This window comes from Canis lupus, chromosome 18 (genome assembly GCF_011100685.1).
Source record: "Canis lupus familiaris isolate Mischka breed German Shepherd chromosome 18, alternate assembly UU_Cfam_GSD_1.0, whole genome shotgun sequence".
In the NCBI taxonomy this organism is placed as follows: Eukaryota; Metazoa; Chordata; class Mammalia; order Carnivora; family Canidae; genus Canis; species Canis lupus.
This window is the reverse complement of record NC_049239.1, coordinates 56,037,571-56,050,454: the sequence shown is the minus strand read 5'-3', so window position 1 is coordinate 56,050,454 and position 12,884 is coordinate 56,037,571. Positions and strand designations below refer to the sequence as shown.

The 12,884-nt window shown below is 59.9% G+C and overlaps 2 protein-coding genes and 1 long non-coding RNA gene across 3 annotated transcripts; 1 reads left to right on the top strand and 2 right to left on the bottom strand.

Annotated features, from left to right (window-relative positions):
* Window positions 1-345: 345 nt before the first annotated feature.
* Window positions 346-4,392, bottom strand: LOC119864286. Its single transcript, XR_005373688.1, has 3 exons — window positions 4,225-4,392; window positions 3,483-4,031; window positions 346-531 (listed from the first exon to the last, which is right to left on the bottom strand). It is a non-coding gene; the product is annotated as an uncharacterized LOC119864286 (long non-coding RNA).
* A 100-nt stretch (window positions 4,393-4,492) lies between these two features.
* CCDC86 (coiled-coil domain containing 86) lies at window positions 4,493-10,293 on the top strand. Its single transcript, XM_038564441.1, has 4 exons — window positions 4,493-5,073; window positions 7,562-7,691; window positions 9,176-9,250; window positions 9,444-10,293. Exons 1-4 carry the CDS (start codon window positions 4,508-4,510, stop codon window positions 9,561-9,563), a joined length of 891 nt encoding a protein of 296 aa, XP_038420369.1. The 5' UTR covers window positions 4,493-4,507; the 3' UTR covers window positions 9,564-10,293.
* A 1,255-nt stretch (window positions 10,294-11,548) lies between these two features.
* On the bottom strand, window positions 11,549-12,751 carry PTGDR2 (prostaglandin D2 receptor 2). Its single transcript, NM_001048107.1, has one exon. The coding sequence runs from the start codon at window positions 12,749-12,751 to the stop codon at window positions 11,549-11,551; it is 1,203 nt and encodes a 400-aa protein (NP_001041572.1).
* Between the last annotated feature and the right edge of the window lie 133 nt (window positions 12,752-12,884).

The following is a 12,884-nucleotide window of genomic DNA, read 5'->3' as shown; positions in this document are numbered from 1 at the left end:
AAGCTCTTCACGAACCTCTGCTTCCCTCCTGCACGATGCTGCTCCTCAAAGTGTGGCCCAAGGACCAGCAGCAGCAGCGCGTGGGAGCTTATAGAAATGCAGATTCTCAGGCCAACCCCAAACCTACTGAATCATAATTTCTGGGGCCAGGGCCCAGACTGTGTTTCAACATGCCCTCCTAGGATTCCAAGGCTCCCCAATGATGAAGAAACATTGCTGCTGGACACAGTGGGGAAAGCATGAGATGCGGTATGAGCTGCCATGGCCCCTCCCCAGGGACTCTCCCTCCCACCTGGCACAGGTGTGCTTTCCCCAATCCACCCCTCACTCTTTCCTTGACCTGCCTGGAGCAGGAGAATGTGCTGTGGATGCTGGCAGAGGTCTTGTCTTTTTTGGGAGGGAGCTGCTCTCCCCCTTCCTGTTTTAGCAAAACCTACAGATGCCACGAGGGATCAGGAGATAAGCTTCGCAGGTACGTGAGAACTCTGCAGAGTGGCCTCTTCCCAATCCAGTCTAGACAAACCCTGTAAACTAGAGACGTTAACTTTTAGTTACAAGTTGTAACTTGTAAACAAGCCTCTCTGCCCCGTGGGACAACTGGGAGGTCTCATGCCAAGGGTCCCAGGTACCACTCCCCACCTCACCCCCGCACCCTTCTTCTGAGGTCTCTGCCCCCTCCTCCCGAGGACCTGAAAGTCACTGCGAGCTGCTGGGAATACGAAGAAAAGATGAACCTCTGAGATAAGCACTCGATAAGAACTGACGAGATAACTCATGTCCTGTGGCACGTTCTCAGTAGGGTCTGATTGGAGGTTCCTAGAAGCTCAGTTCACAGACGCAAAGAGAGAGGGGAGCAGGAATTGAAGGAGGAAAGCTGGATCTCCAGCAGGTCAAAGCCAAATGCCACAAGGCCAAGTGTCATTGGGAAGAGGACGGGGACCTAGCCACACTGATAGGAATCGTGGAAGAGGCAGATGACAAACGCTCTCAGCTCCCCGGGGGACACCACATTCTGGAAGGGTCGTAGAGAACCGCTACTGTCCTTCCCAAAGGTTTATTGTGTCACTGTGAGACGGACAGCTAGAGGAGCAGGAGATGTTCAGCCAGGATAAAAGACAATTCTGGGGAAGCTACAAGAAAACTGTCTTCAAATACATTAGAGTGGAAGAGAGGGCAGTCCAGTCGTGTGGGCCCGTGAGGGCAGCCTAGCCCTGTGACACCTCCACCTCCTCAGGGCCCTGTCTTCACTCTGGCCACACCAGGTGATGTCCCACTGCCAGTTACCCCCTACCCCGTCCCTCCCCCCTGCTTCCATTCCTGGCTCAGTGATGGGAGAGTAAGGGCGTGGGCATGGCGTCAGGAAGCCCCAAATTCCAGTCCTGTCCTTGCACTCATGCCTCTTTCCCCTTGTGTCACCCTGCGCCAAATGACAACCCCTTCCAGTCTTGGATTTCCTTGTCAGGAAAATGGGGATGTTTGCCTCTTACCTGGCACAGGTGTTTGCCCTCCAGCCCACACCCTGCAAGGTGGCGGTGAGCAGCCCTCCCCGTTCCCTCGTTCAGCAAATGTTATCTGGTGCTAGCTATCACCCTCTTGCACTGATGTGCCACAGGATGGCACAAGCACCCAGGAGAGGCCTGGCACTTAGTGACTGCCCGGTGAGTGCCGCTGGGGACCACAGGACCCGTTTCCTGGCCTTTTCCAATCTCAATGCTGAGCAGAGGACTGTACAGATACAGGCCCCCGACATCCGGAGACTGTCAACCCCTTTTGCTGTAGCACCCTAGGCAGGATAGAAGACCAGTGGCTCAGAGAACACCTGATCCATATCTTCGTGGACACATAGTTTTCTTCAGTCAGCAGATCTCACGATACATAAGGAACCGGGTGGTGCTGATTCAGTGTGCCCTGCCCACTGTGTGAGGCAGACAGAATCACAGCCAGCCCGTGGGGCAACGTGGCCAGCCCAGCACCTCCCAGTGAGTGCACAGACCAGGATCAGTGTGAGGAACAGGCAAGCAAGGCCCACGTGAAGGGCACTTGCGAGGTAACTAAGCTGCCCAGCTCTGGAACTATAATCCTAGCACCTCAATGTGTGGCCGTGTGATTTTAGGCAAACACTTAGCCTTTCTGTGCCTCAATTTCCTCGGCCAGATAACAGGAAGACTTACTCTTAAGAGTTGTGGCTCTGCAGTCATACGGCTGGTGTGGATTCCACCTCCTCCACTTAATTTACTGTGTGACCTTTCCAAGTGTCCCAGCCTCTCTGTGCCTGTTTCTTTTTTTTTTTTAATTTTTATTTATTTTATGATAATCACACAGAGAGAGAGAGAGAGAGAGAGAGGCAGAGACACAGGCAGAGGGAGAAGCAGGCTTCATGCACCGGGAGCCCGACGTGGGATTCGATCTGGGGTCTCCAGGATTGCGCCCTGGGCCAAAGGCAGGTGCCAAACCGCTGCGCCACCCAGGGATCCCTGTGCCTCAGTTTCTTTATCTGTGAAATGGGAGTCATATCAACAGCACCTGCCTCACAGGGTTGTTGTGAGGACTGAATGGGTTTAGTGAGAGAGAACCCTTAAAAAAATGCCTGGCCTGATGTTGCTCACTCCAGTGTTTTAGGCTGGGTTCCTCCACGCCCAAATGTCAGACAGGACTTACATGCAAATAGTCTGCTCAGAAAATGACCACAGCAAGCACCTGCAAGGGAGTGAGAAAGTGAGGCAGGGACCGGGAAGAAGCTAAAAAAGCATGCATGAATGATCAGGTTGCCTTCTCAGCCTCCTCCACAGGGCTTGGTCCTGCTGGGGGCCCCTGTGGAGGGCAGAGAATCCCTCAGCAGCGTTTCCCCACTCCCAAGGGCATGGAGGCCAGGATGATTGCAGTAGAAAGCAGAGGAGTCCCAACAGTGACTGCCACATCAGGCTTTTCTGAAAAATTGAGGCATCTCCCCTGCACTCCTGAACACCATGTATAACAACACTGACAAACCAAGTTTCAGGAGGCAGTGGAGGGCTGGGGGCCAGAATTCACTTGATGCCTCCACCCTGATGCAAAAAATGTCTATAAAACAGCTCCCTTCCTCACACCACCCTGGCAGGCACCTGAGACCCCACACTCTGGAGTATTCGAAGCAGGGCCCGCTGGGTACAATCTACCTGGCCTTTGTGAGTAACCCCTCCAGCTGAGGACAGGGGCTCAGGGAGCAGGGAGCAGAAACAGTCTCCTCCAGCCACCCTGGAATGCACACTAGGCTTGATTCTGAGTGGCAGGCATCCGGGCCTCCAGGCTGGAGCAGAGAATTGAAGGAACCAAGAGTTGGGGGCTGGGAGAGCTGAGTGAGGAGGGATGGTCCTCGTTGCTTCCGCAGTGGGAAGCGGAGCGGCCCAAGAACTGCAGACAGAACCACCGAGGAGGGCCAGGAAGGCAGAGGCAGACACATCATTACTGTATAGGGCTGCGACGGCTTCGTGCCATCGTCTTACCCTTGGGGCGGTGACTTCAGCAGGCTGAACTCATCAGGACGCCTTCGGGGTGCCTGCTGTGTGGCCTCAGCCGAGGGGCGAGAGGTATTAAGGGATTCCCCTCCTGGAGCCTTTGCCTGGGCTTTTCCTTTGCTCACCTCCTCCTTGATCAGGACTCAAGAGACCCTGGGCCCAATGGGATGCTCCGGAGTCAGCCAGTGACTCAGCAGGTGGGGAGGCGCCCAGCTCGGGGGCCTGCGCGTCTGCCCCACCCCCCTTGTCTGTGCACTAAGCACCCTTGGGCTGCTTCCCAGGCCCTCTCGTAACCCCTCGGCTGGAGAAGCAGCGGCTGGTGAGCGCAGTCACGGGGACAGCTGGCCAAGGGTCCTGGGATCCCGGGGGGCCGTCCCCAGGCAGCTCTAAGGAAACACTGAGGAGCTGGGGCGCAGCTGGGCAGCTTCCAGGACGTCCTTCCTCCGACACTGCTGCGAGGAATCAAAGCTTCCCTTGGCCCTCGCGAAGAGGACGGGGAGGGCGGGCTCGCACGCCGGGGCTGGGGACCGTCTTGGCCTCCAAAACAACAGCAAAACCAGGTCAGTGATGATGTGATCGTGGGGCTGATCCAGGGCTGGGGCTGAAGGAGGCCCCCCCCCCCCCCCCCCCCCCCGGCTTCAGAGTCGGCAGCGGAGGGCGAGAAGGGAGGGGAAGGGTCACGCCCCGCAGGGAACTGCAGGCGGAAGGGAAGTGCAGCCCCGGGGCTCACCAGGCAGCTCCGAGAGCTCGTGCAAAGCGGCCCGCGGTTTGGCGCCGGCCCCGGGCCCGGGCGCGAGCCTGGAGTCCCGGGTTCGAGTCCCGCGTCGGGCTCCCCTCCTCCTCCGCACGCTCCTGCCACGTCTCGCGGGAGCACGAGCTGCTCGCACGCAAGGCGGACGCGGACGCCACGCGAGATCTCCCTCGCGGCGCCCGGCGCGGCGCTGTGACGTCACCGGGCCGCGCCGCCGCGGAGGCCGCACGTGAGCTGGGGCTCGGGGCCGTCCGGCCGGGCCATGGACGCGCGCCCCGAAGGCCCCGACGCGGAATCCGGGTCGGACCCACGAGACGCGCGGGAGCCCGGGCGCCCTGGGAGCGTGCGGCAGCCGGAGCCGGGCCCGGGAGCACCTGCTCTGCGGCGGGACGCAGGTCGGCGGCCGCCCCCGATGGCGCCGGGCCCCGCAGATCCCGGCCCGGAGCTGCCCCAGACGCCTCCGGAGGCGGCCCCAGAGCCCCCCGGCCTCCAGCCAGGGCCGCGCGGGGAGTCCGCGGGCTTCCCCCAGGCCCGACGGGAGCTCGACTCGGAGCCGGCCCCCGGGTCTCCGCGACACCAGCCGGGGCTGGGCCCCCCGGAGCCTCACCCGGAGCCCCCGCCCCCCGGCTCCCCGCGGGGTCAGCGCGAGCCGAGCCGGCCGGCCCCGGCCACGCGCACGGGGAGCAGCGACCTCGGGGCGAAGAAGCGGACAGGCCCTGCCGCCCACGCCGCGGCGTCGAAGAAGCTGAAGGAGGTGGAGGCGGCCCTTGTAATCCCCAAGGGAAAGCCCCAGTCGGGGCGGCTGTGGAAGGACGGCTCCAAGAAGAGGTGACCTTGGGGACGGCCGCGCGGGGACGTGGTTCTCCGGTGTAGCCTGGAGCCAGCTCACATTTGCAGGGAGAGGGCGCGGGGCGGTGGGGGGGGGGGGGGGCAGGTGCTCACACAAGCAGGTGATTATGATCACAACGTGGTAAAAATGCTCCGGGGTCTCAGGGAGGGCGAGCCGGTGCCCACAAAGGTTATTCCGGGATGCTCTCCTGGAGCCCTGGATCTGTGTGTTCATTCAACAAGCATTGCAGTGAGGGAAGCAGATTCAAGGAAACCAGACATTCCTTGATAAAAACCAGCCAGCATCCCTTACGGTGATTTTGCCCCTCGTGGGGAAGAGTAGTACGGGGTAGAACACGGCCAGGCATCTCGGCAGGGACCCGCCAGGGCGAGGGGCCTTGCAGACAGAGGGACCAGTGCGCCTCCGTCCGCAGCACTGGGAAGCAGCTGGTGTTAGGGTTATCCCCGTTTTGCATATGGGGAACTCGAGGCTGTGCAGAGAAATGGGGGGGGGAGTATCAGACCCTACGACATCAGGGGTGAAAGCAGAGACCAGTGAGGAGGCGGTGGCAGCAGAACCAGAACGTGTTCAGAAGCTACAGATCGGTCTTGTGGCCAAAGGGCCGGTGAATTGATGTTTGGGGTCTTTGAGGAAGCAGCTTCGGCGGGTGGTGAGCGAGCCCAGAGGCGGTGGACGCAGCCTCCCCTTCCGTGCTCAGACCAAATGCCACCTGCGCGGTGCTCCTCAGGTGTGTGTCATCTCCCCTCTCTGAAGGTCACTGTTTACTGAGCACCTGCCACGGGCAAGACCGCTGTGCTAAAATGCTTCTCCAGTCTTGTTCTTGTCTCAGTCCTCCTGCCATGCTTTGGAACAGGAACCGTTCTCGTCTCTGTTTAACGTGGGAAGTCGCTGAAACTCCAGCTACTTTGTCCAAGGTCATCCACGTAGTAGAAGGTGGATCCAGGCCTTGATACCCAGGCCTGTCTGCCTTCAACCGCCCTGTAAAACCGGTGCTCTGGAACTGCGTTGCCCCAATAGCCTAGTTGCCAGGCACATGTGGCAATTTAAATTGAAGCCAATTAAAGTGTAAAAACTTAAACCCTGAATTCCTCCATCACTCCAGCCTCATCACAAGGGCTCAGCTGCCAGTGTGAATAGTGGCTGCCCTACCAGACGGTCAGTGTAGACTCCTTCCACCATTAACAGAAAGTTCTGCTTGGCAGAACTGTGGCTCTGTATTTCCAGGTCCTCGCTGCCTTGTCCCTTTGGGTTTCTCGTGACGGGTAGGGAGGCTATGTGTGCTGCAGCCCCGTCGTCCTGTGCTTAAGATGTCAGATCTTCAGCAGGAAGTCCTTGGGGAGAGGGGGAGAGAGCAGTCGAGGGGTTCCTGGGGTCAGAACCAGGCTGAAGATGGATAGGCGTGGGGTCAAGCCCCAGGCTGTGTGTACTAGACTCCTATAGACCAAGAAGGGGAGAAGATGACCCAGAAGAGCAGTATTGACCCTATTGACCCTTCCCCATGGAGGGGAATGGGCTCTGTCCTGTGTGCCCTGCAGCCTTCAGAAGCTAGGGCGAGCCCGCCAGCCTGCTATGACCATTTGGAGCACCATATAGTGGAAGTGGATGAAGAAGAGCTCTTTCATAAGTCAAGAAATTGGTGGAGGAGACAAAAAAAGGCCACTATGAGAGGATCTGCTAAGGACAGGGCAGCCAGAGGGGCTTCAGATAGCTCAAGAAGAAAGACCTACAGGAAAGGGGAGAGCAAAGTCCATGACCCTCCCCATTCTCCTCACCTGCTCAGTGGTCTTGCTTCGTCTTGCTCCGTGACATGCCTTCCTTTATTTTTCTTCCTGGAATATTTCCCAGCACGTCCTAGATTGATTATTCCACCCATACGTTCTTGCGGTACGCATTCTTACTGAGGTAGTCCCATTTCTCCTGGGACTGTGATGTCACTATCAACACTTGGGAAATCCAAGAGGTCCCCTGATACCCTCTCATGCCCACCACACTTTCACATACCACCCACGCCGTTCTGAGGAGGTGAACAGGCTGCCCCCCGGAGGAAGTGAGCCCTGTTTCCAGAAACATCAGCTCCCAAGCTGACCTGGCTTGGTAGAAGCAGCAGAACCTTACAGAAAGACTGTGTGGTCTGGCCTTTCATCACAGACACAGGGATTTCAGTCTTGACAGCCATTCAGGTACAAGGTGACTTGGGGCACTTAACCTTTTTGAGCTTTGGGTTTGCTGCTCTGTAAAAAAGGACACATAACTAGGGCTTAAGAAATGGCAGCTGGCATGATAGGGGCCCACTCCTACCCCCGTTTCTGCAGACCCAGAGGGGTGCCTGCCTGGCAAGCAGGTAGGAGAGCATGTAGTTCTGCCTGGGTTCTGAGGAGGAAGGCCCAGAGCCTGGAGCTGAGAGAAGAAGAGGCATGGGGGCCTCCCATGGATGACCTGAGCACTCATCCCTGGTCTCCCATCCAGGTTCTCCCAGATGGTACAGAGCAAGCCCCTGCGTACATCCTGGCAGCAGAAGATGAAGGAACGGCAGGAGAGGAAGCTGGCCAAGGACCTCGCCCGGCATTTAGAGGAGGAGAAGGAGAAACGCCAGCAGGTGAGGGGCCGGCCAACCAGGCTGAGGCTGGAGCTCAGGGAGCTGAGCCGGTGACTGCTGTAATAGGCCTTGGAGGGGGCACCTAACTGCCACAGGGAGGCAGGGAGCCTGGCCAGAAGCAGAAGTCCAGTATGGCCTGCAGGGTGGGAAAGCCCAGTGGAAGGTCCAGTTTGGCCCAGGGCTCTGTAAGAGACTCAAGTATGGGGAGGAGCCCAGGACAAAGTCCCCCTGCTCCCCACCCCCATGGTGGCTCTCACTGCTGATAGCAGCATTTGGTGAGATGGGCTTCAGGGTCCGCACCTCCATAGGAGAAAGGCTTATCCCTCGTACTGTGGCCATCATTCTCCAAGAAACAGCTACCACTTATCAGCAAGGTGGGTGCCTGTACTTCCCTCCAGCTTGCTCCCTGACACTCATCCCCAGGCCAGAAATGCCCCTTTAGAGGTTCCCATCGACCCCTTCCAGTCTCCAGGAAGCCCCAGCAGGCAGCACGCCAGGCCTGGGGTTGTCAGGGATGTTACTTGCCTAGTGATCCCAGGGCACGGGAGAAGTCAAACACCTCACCCTGAACCTGGCCACCGAGGGCAGGGGCTAGGCCAGTACGTTCAGTCCTCCATCCCCTGCTTTGAGTCACCCCACCAGTCCAGCCTGTGGCTGAGGCCCTGCAGACTGTGGCTGCTGCTGTGTGCCGACTCCTTATCATACTTCCTGTGTGGCCCTGACTCCCTCTTGGGCAAGACCCGACTTCTTGTCACCGCCCCCCAGGAGCGCCCCCAGCCCAACCCTTCCCCCAACAGGAGCCCATATCTTACTTCTCCTTTCTCCTCCTCTGGGGCCCAGGCCACCTCTGCTCTCCTGACCATGCCGTGGCCTCAGGCCCCACCAGGGACAGCAGGCAGCATAGCCAGGAGGCACCGCACTTCCCATTCCCGAGAAAGACTCCACCTAGATCCATCTTTGAAGTGTCCCCCCTGGGCCGGGTACCTGACGCACAGAGAGGTTCAGCAGCTTGGCCAAGGTCACCCATTTGGAAGTAGCAGAGGCAGGACTTGAGTCAGGGCCAGACAGCTCGGGAGCCTCTTCCCTATGGCCTCCACCCCTCCCAGCCCACACCTGGGCAAACCTTAGGGACCCTGTGAGGGTGGGAAGGAGGAAAGAGACCACTGTGCATGCCCAAGCTTCCAGGTGGGGGGAGCCACTGTGTCTCACTGCCCCCTACCCACCATCCTATCTAGGCTACGTGACCAGGTGCCCAACTTCTTGGCTGCAGTCAGGAACTTCCCACCACAGTGGGCCTCTGGTTCCAGGGGCACAGGCATATCTCCTTGCTGGCCCTCCCCCCACATACCACCAGGAACAATTGAACTAAGGTGAAGGTCTTTCCTCTCCTTGGGAACTCAGCCAGCTCTGACTCTTCTGAGACCTAAGCAACCAGGGCTGTCCCAGCTCCCAGACTCAAATCCTCATCCCCCTGTGTGTTCCAGGAGAAGAAACAGCGCCGGGCTGAGAACCTGAAACGCCGCCTGGAGAATGAGCGGAGGGCAGAGGTTGTCCAAGTGGTGAGTGTTGTCTTGCTCACGGGGATCTGAACCGCAGCCAGGCTGGGCACTGTGTTCGAGATGCCTCGACACCCCTGCCTCGAGACCTCTCCTTGTTCTGTGATCCAGACCCCTGTGGGGCAGCCTCCCTTCCCCCTGGGGCACAGGGCAGAGACTACAACCTACTAATGCCCTCTTCTCACACCACCCCCAGATCCGAAACCCCGCCAAGCTCAAGCGGGCAAAGAAGAAACAGCTTCGCTCCATTCAGAAGAGGGATACGCTGGCGCTGCTGCAGAAACAGCCGTCCCAGCAGCCAGCAGCCAAGATTTGAGCTCAGGACAACCCAGAAGTCTCCTGTGACCAACCGCTATGTCAGACTCGGCACTTGCCGGGCCAGTGGTCACACGCCTCTGTGGGATGTGGTACTCCAACACTAGTGCCACCCTCCTCCACCCCAGAGAGGCTATAGGCCTTTGAGGGCTCTCAAGCCCTAGGAAGCCAGGAGCCTGGCAGAACTAGAGGAGGGAACAGGTTCAGCCCACCCCTGCCTCCTTCCTCTTTCATCAAGTGCCTTACAACCACAAAGAGTCAGTTCTCTGGTTCCTTGGGAGCTGACAGCTGGAGGGTGACTCTTCAAAATGTGTATTTCTGTCTCAAGGTCACAGGTTCGCCCCTGACCAGGAGACTGCAGTCAGGAACCAGTTCCCCTTGCACCATCCCAGAGGCTGCCTTGGGCATCTCTGCAGCCCACTGACCCTGTCACCCAGCTGTTGGAACCCGGTTTCCCCGAGTTTTCAACATGGAAGGGTGAAGGAGGTTGCGGGGAATGACGTTCCCCGCCCCCCCCAGCGCGCTCTCACCTCTCTTGGACTGTGAGAAGGCTACCTGGGCATCTGATTCACTCAGACCATTCAGTCTGTAATAAAAATATTTATTGAACACCCATTGTGTACAGGCACAATTCTAGGTATGGGGAATACAGACAGAGGCCCCTGCCCACAAAGGGGCATTTTTCATTCTGATGGAAAAAAACCTAATAAACAAGGAAATAGTATTGTGTATCAGACTGTGAGAAGTGCTACAAATGAAGCAGGGGAGGGTCGCAGGGAGTGTGGCAAGGTGATAAGATGGGTGTGTGTTCAGTCTGCTGAGCCCCTGCTGCGGAAACCGTAAGCTGGCCGCCCGCCTTCAGGCCCCCAGCCAGGAGTGGCTCAGGCAGCACTGGACCCAGACCCCAAGAACGTCTCTCCCTCCACTCTTCTACTAGCATTTCACCCACCAGTTACTGGCCACAGCTCTGCACCAGGCCCCGGGACAGACCCGAGTGCAGCGCTCTTTGTCCTCTGGTGCGTGGTGGGTAGAGGAAACCTGGCGCAGTGGATGTGCTAACAAGGGAGGCCCAAGGTGGCCGTCACATCCACGCCCTGGAAGGGACAGCCACCCAGCCTCTAAGTGGTTGGGACGCAGGTGTTGGGAACATGAGGATTACCAGCGTTGCCCACGGGGCATCCCATGGAATACCGGCCTGTACATGTCATGTGCTGTGGTCTCGGAGGCTGCTGCGCACACTCAAATACTAAGAACGAGAAGACCTTCAGCAGAGATGCCCGCTGCACTTGGATTAGCCCAGGCTGACCACGGTACCTTCGATACCTTATAAACCCCTTGGGCGGTGCCGGGTCAGAAGGGTAGAGATATGGGGCCCCTTACAGCCAGACCTTCAGTACCTTGGGTATGTCCGGGGGTGGGGGGTGCTTTGCACTTACTAAGGGACAATGGAACCTCGGCATGCACAGCAGTGAGTATGCAGACCCTGCACTTTGGGCTAGTGGCCCGGCCTGTGTGTGCCTCAGTTGGATCATGAGTAGAAGTTGGGGCTGACAGAACCCGTCCCTGGGATCGAGCATCTCAACAAACGTGGGGTAGGTGACTGCGTGACAAGTTAGACCAGACCAGTGCTTCCCAAACCTTTGTCCCGGTTTGCTACTCCGAAACGCAATCGCTGGTTTCCTGTGAAGATCTTTACCTCCTTCCCCCTCCGACCATCAGGCGGAGCTGAGCCCTGAGCCCCAGGAAGGGGTGGCCACCCCTCTCAAGTCGGAGCAATCTATGGTTTCCCGCCTGCGCTGGTCCCTGGGGTCCGCTGACCAGCAGCGCTCACTTCGCCTCCTGGGAGCTCGGTGAAGTGCAGAATCCGGGCGCCCGCCCTGGGCCCTGACGGTTCTAGATGGGACGGAGGCCCCGGAGGCGCGTTGGGCCGCGGAGCCCGGCTCGCCTGCCCGCCCCCGGGGCGCTCTTGTGCCCGGTCGCTGCGCTCTACCCCGACGCGGTGCTCAGCGCCCGGTTCAGGGGGCCCCTCTCGTCCTGGGACCTGGACCGGGCCCTCTGCGCTGACCGCCCGCGGCCGCCCTGCAGCCAGGCAAGCAGGCGTGCGGGCCCGGACGGGGGCGGTGGCGCGCGGGCGCCGGGGGCCTGGCGGGGCCCAGAGGAGCGGCGGCGGCGCCCGCTGCCCGGGCCGCCCAGCTCGCTGTCGTCCAGCAGCACACTCTCCAGCACGCTCCGCAGCGAGCGCCGCAGTTTGCGCAGCACGTCGGGGCAGGTGAGCACGTAGAGCAGCGGGTTGATCACGCTGTTGAGGAAGGCCAGGCTGGTGACGAAGGGCAGGCCGCGCCACACGAGAGGCCGCAGCGAGGGGTCGGCGTGCGCGCGGGCCTCCAGCAAGCTGAACACGTGGTAGGGCCCCCAGCAGAGCGCGAAGGCCGCCACCACGGCCGCCACCAGGCGCACGAAGCGGCTGGGCCGCCGGCGGCCGCGGTGACACAGCTGCGCGCTCACGAGAAAGTGGCTGGAGGCGATGATGGCCAGTGGCACGACGAAGGCCACCAGGAACTTGCTGACGGCCAGGGCTGCCTGGCGCGTGTTGCACGTGGCGTCGCGGTCGGGCCCCGGGTTCAGAAGCAGCACGTTGTAGTAGCACATGATGCGGCCGTCGAGCCGCGGGATGGTGTCCCGGAACACGAAGTAGGGCACAGTGTTGAGCACCGCCAGCGCCCAGAGCCCCAGGCAGACCCTGTGGGCCATGGCGACCGTCCGGTGGTTCTGCGCCCACACTGGCCGCACCACCTGCAGGCAGCGGTCCAGGCTGATGGCGCTGAGCAGGAAGCCGCTGGCGAACATGTTGAGGAAGAAGATGGAGGAGTGCAGCTTGCAGAACGTGGTGCCCAGCTCCCACGAGTGGCCCACCGCCAGGAAGTACGTGAAGAAGGGCAGGGTGGCGGTGGCCAGCAGGTCCGACAGCGCCAGGTGCAGCACCCAGGTGGTGACCACGGTCTGGCGCATGCGGCAGCCCACCACGAAAAGGATGAGTCCGTTCTCCGTCAGGCCCAGCAGCGAGGCCAGCCCGTGCAGCAGCACCGAAGCGTGGTCCATGTAGCGCATGCTGGAGTTGCTGTGGCTTTGGATGCGGCTCATCTGCTCCAGGATGGGGCAGAGGGGCTTCAGGGTGGCGTTGGCCGACATGGCAGGCTCTGTGGCGGAGAGAAGGGGCTCTGAGGTAGGTGGCGCCTGGCAGCTGGGGACCCCCTCCCCCAGGACGTTGGAATCCCACCCGTGAACTGTAGAGATGAAGCCTGGAGGGTGGGGACAGGGGGAG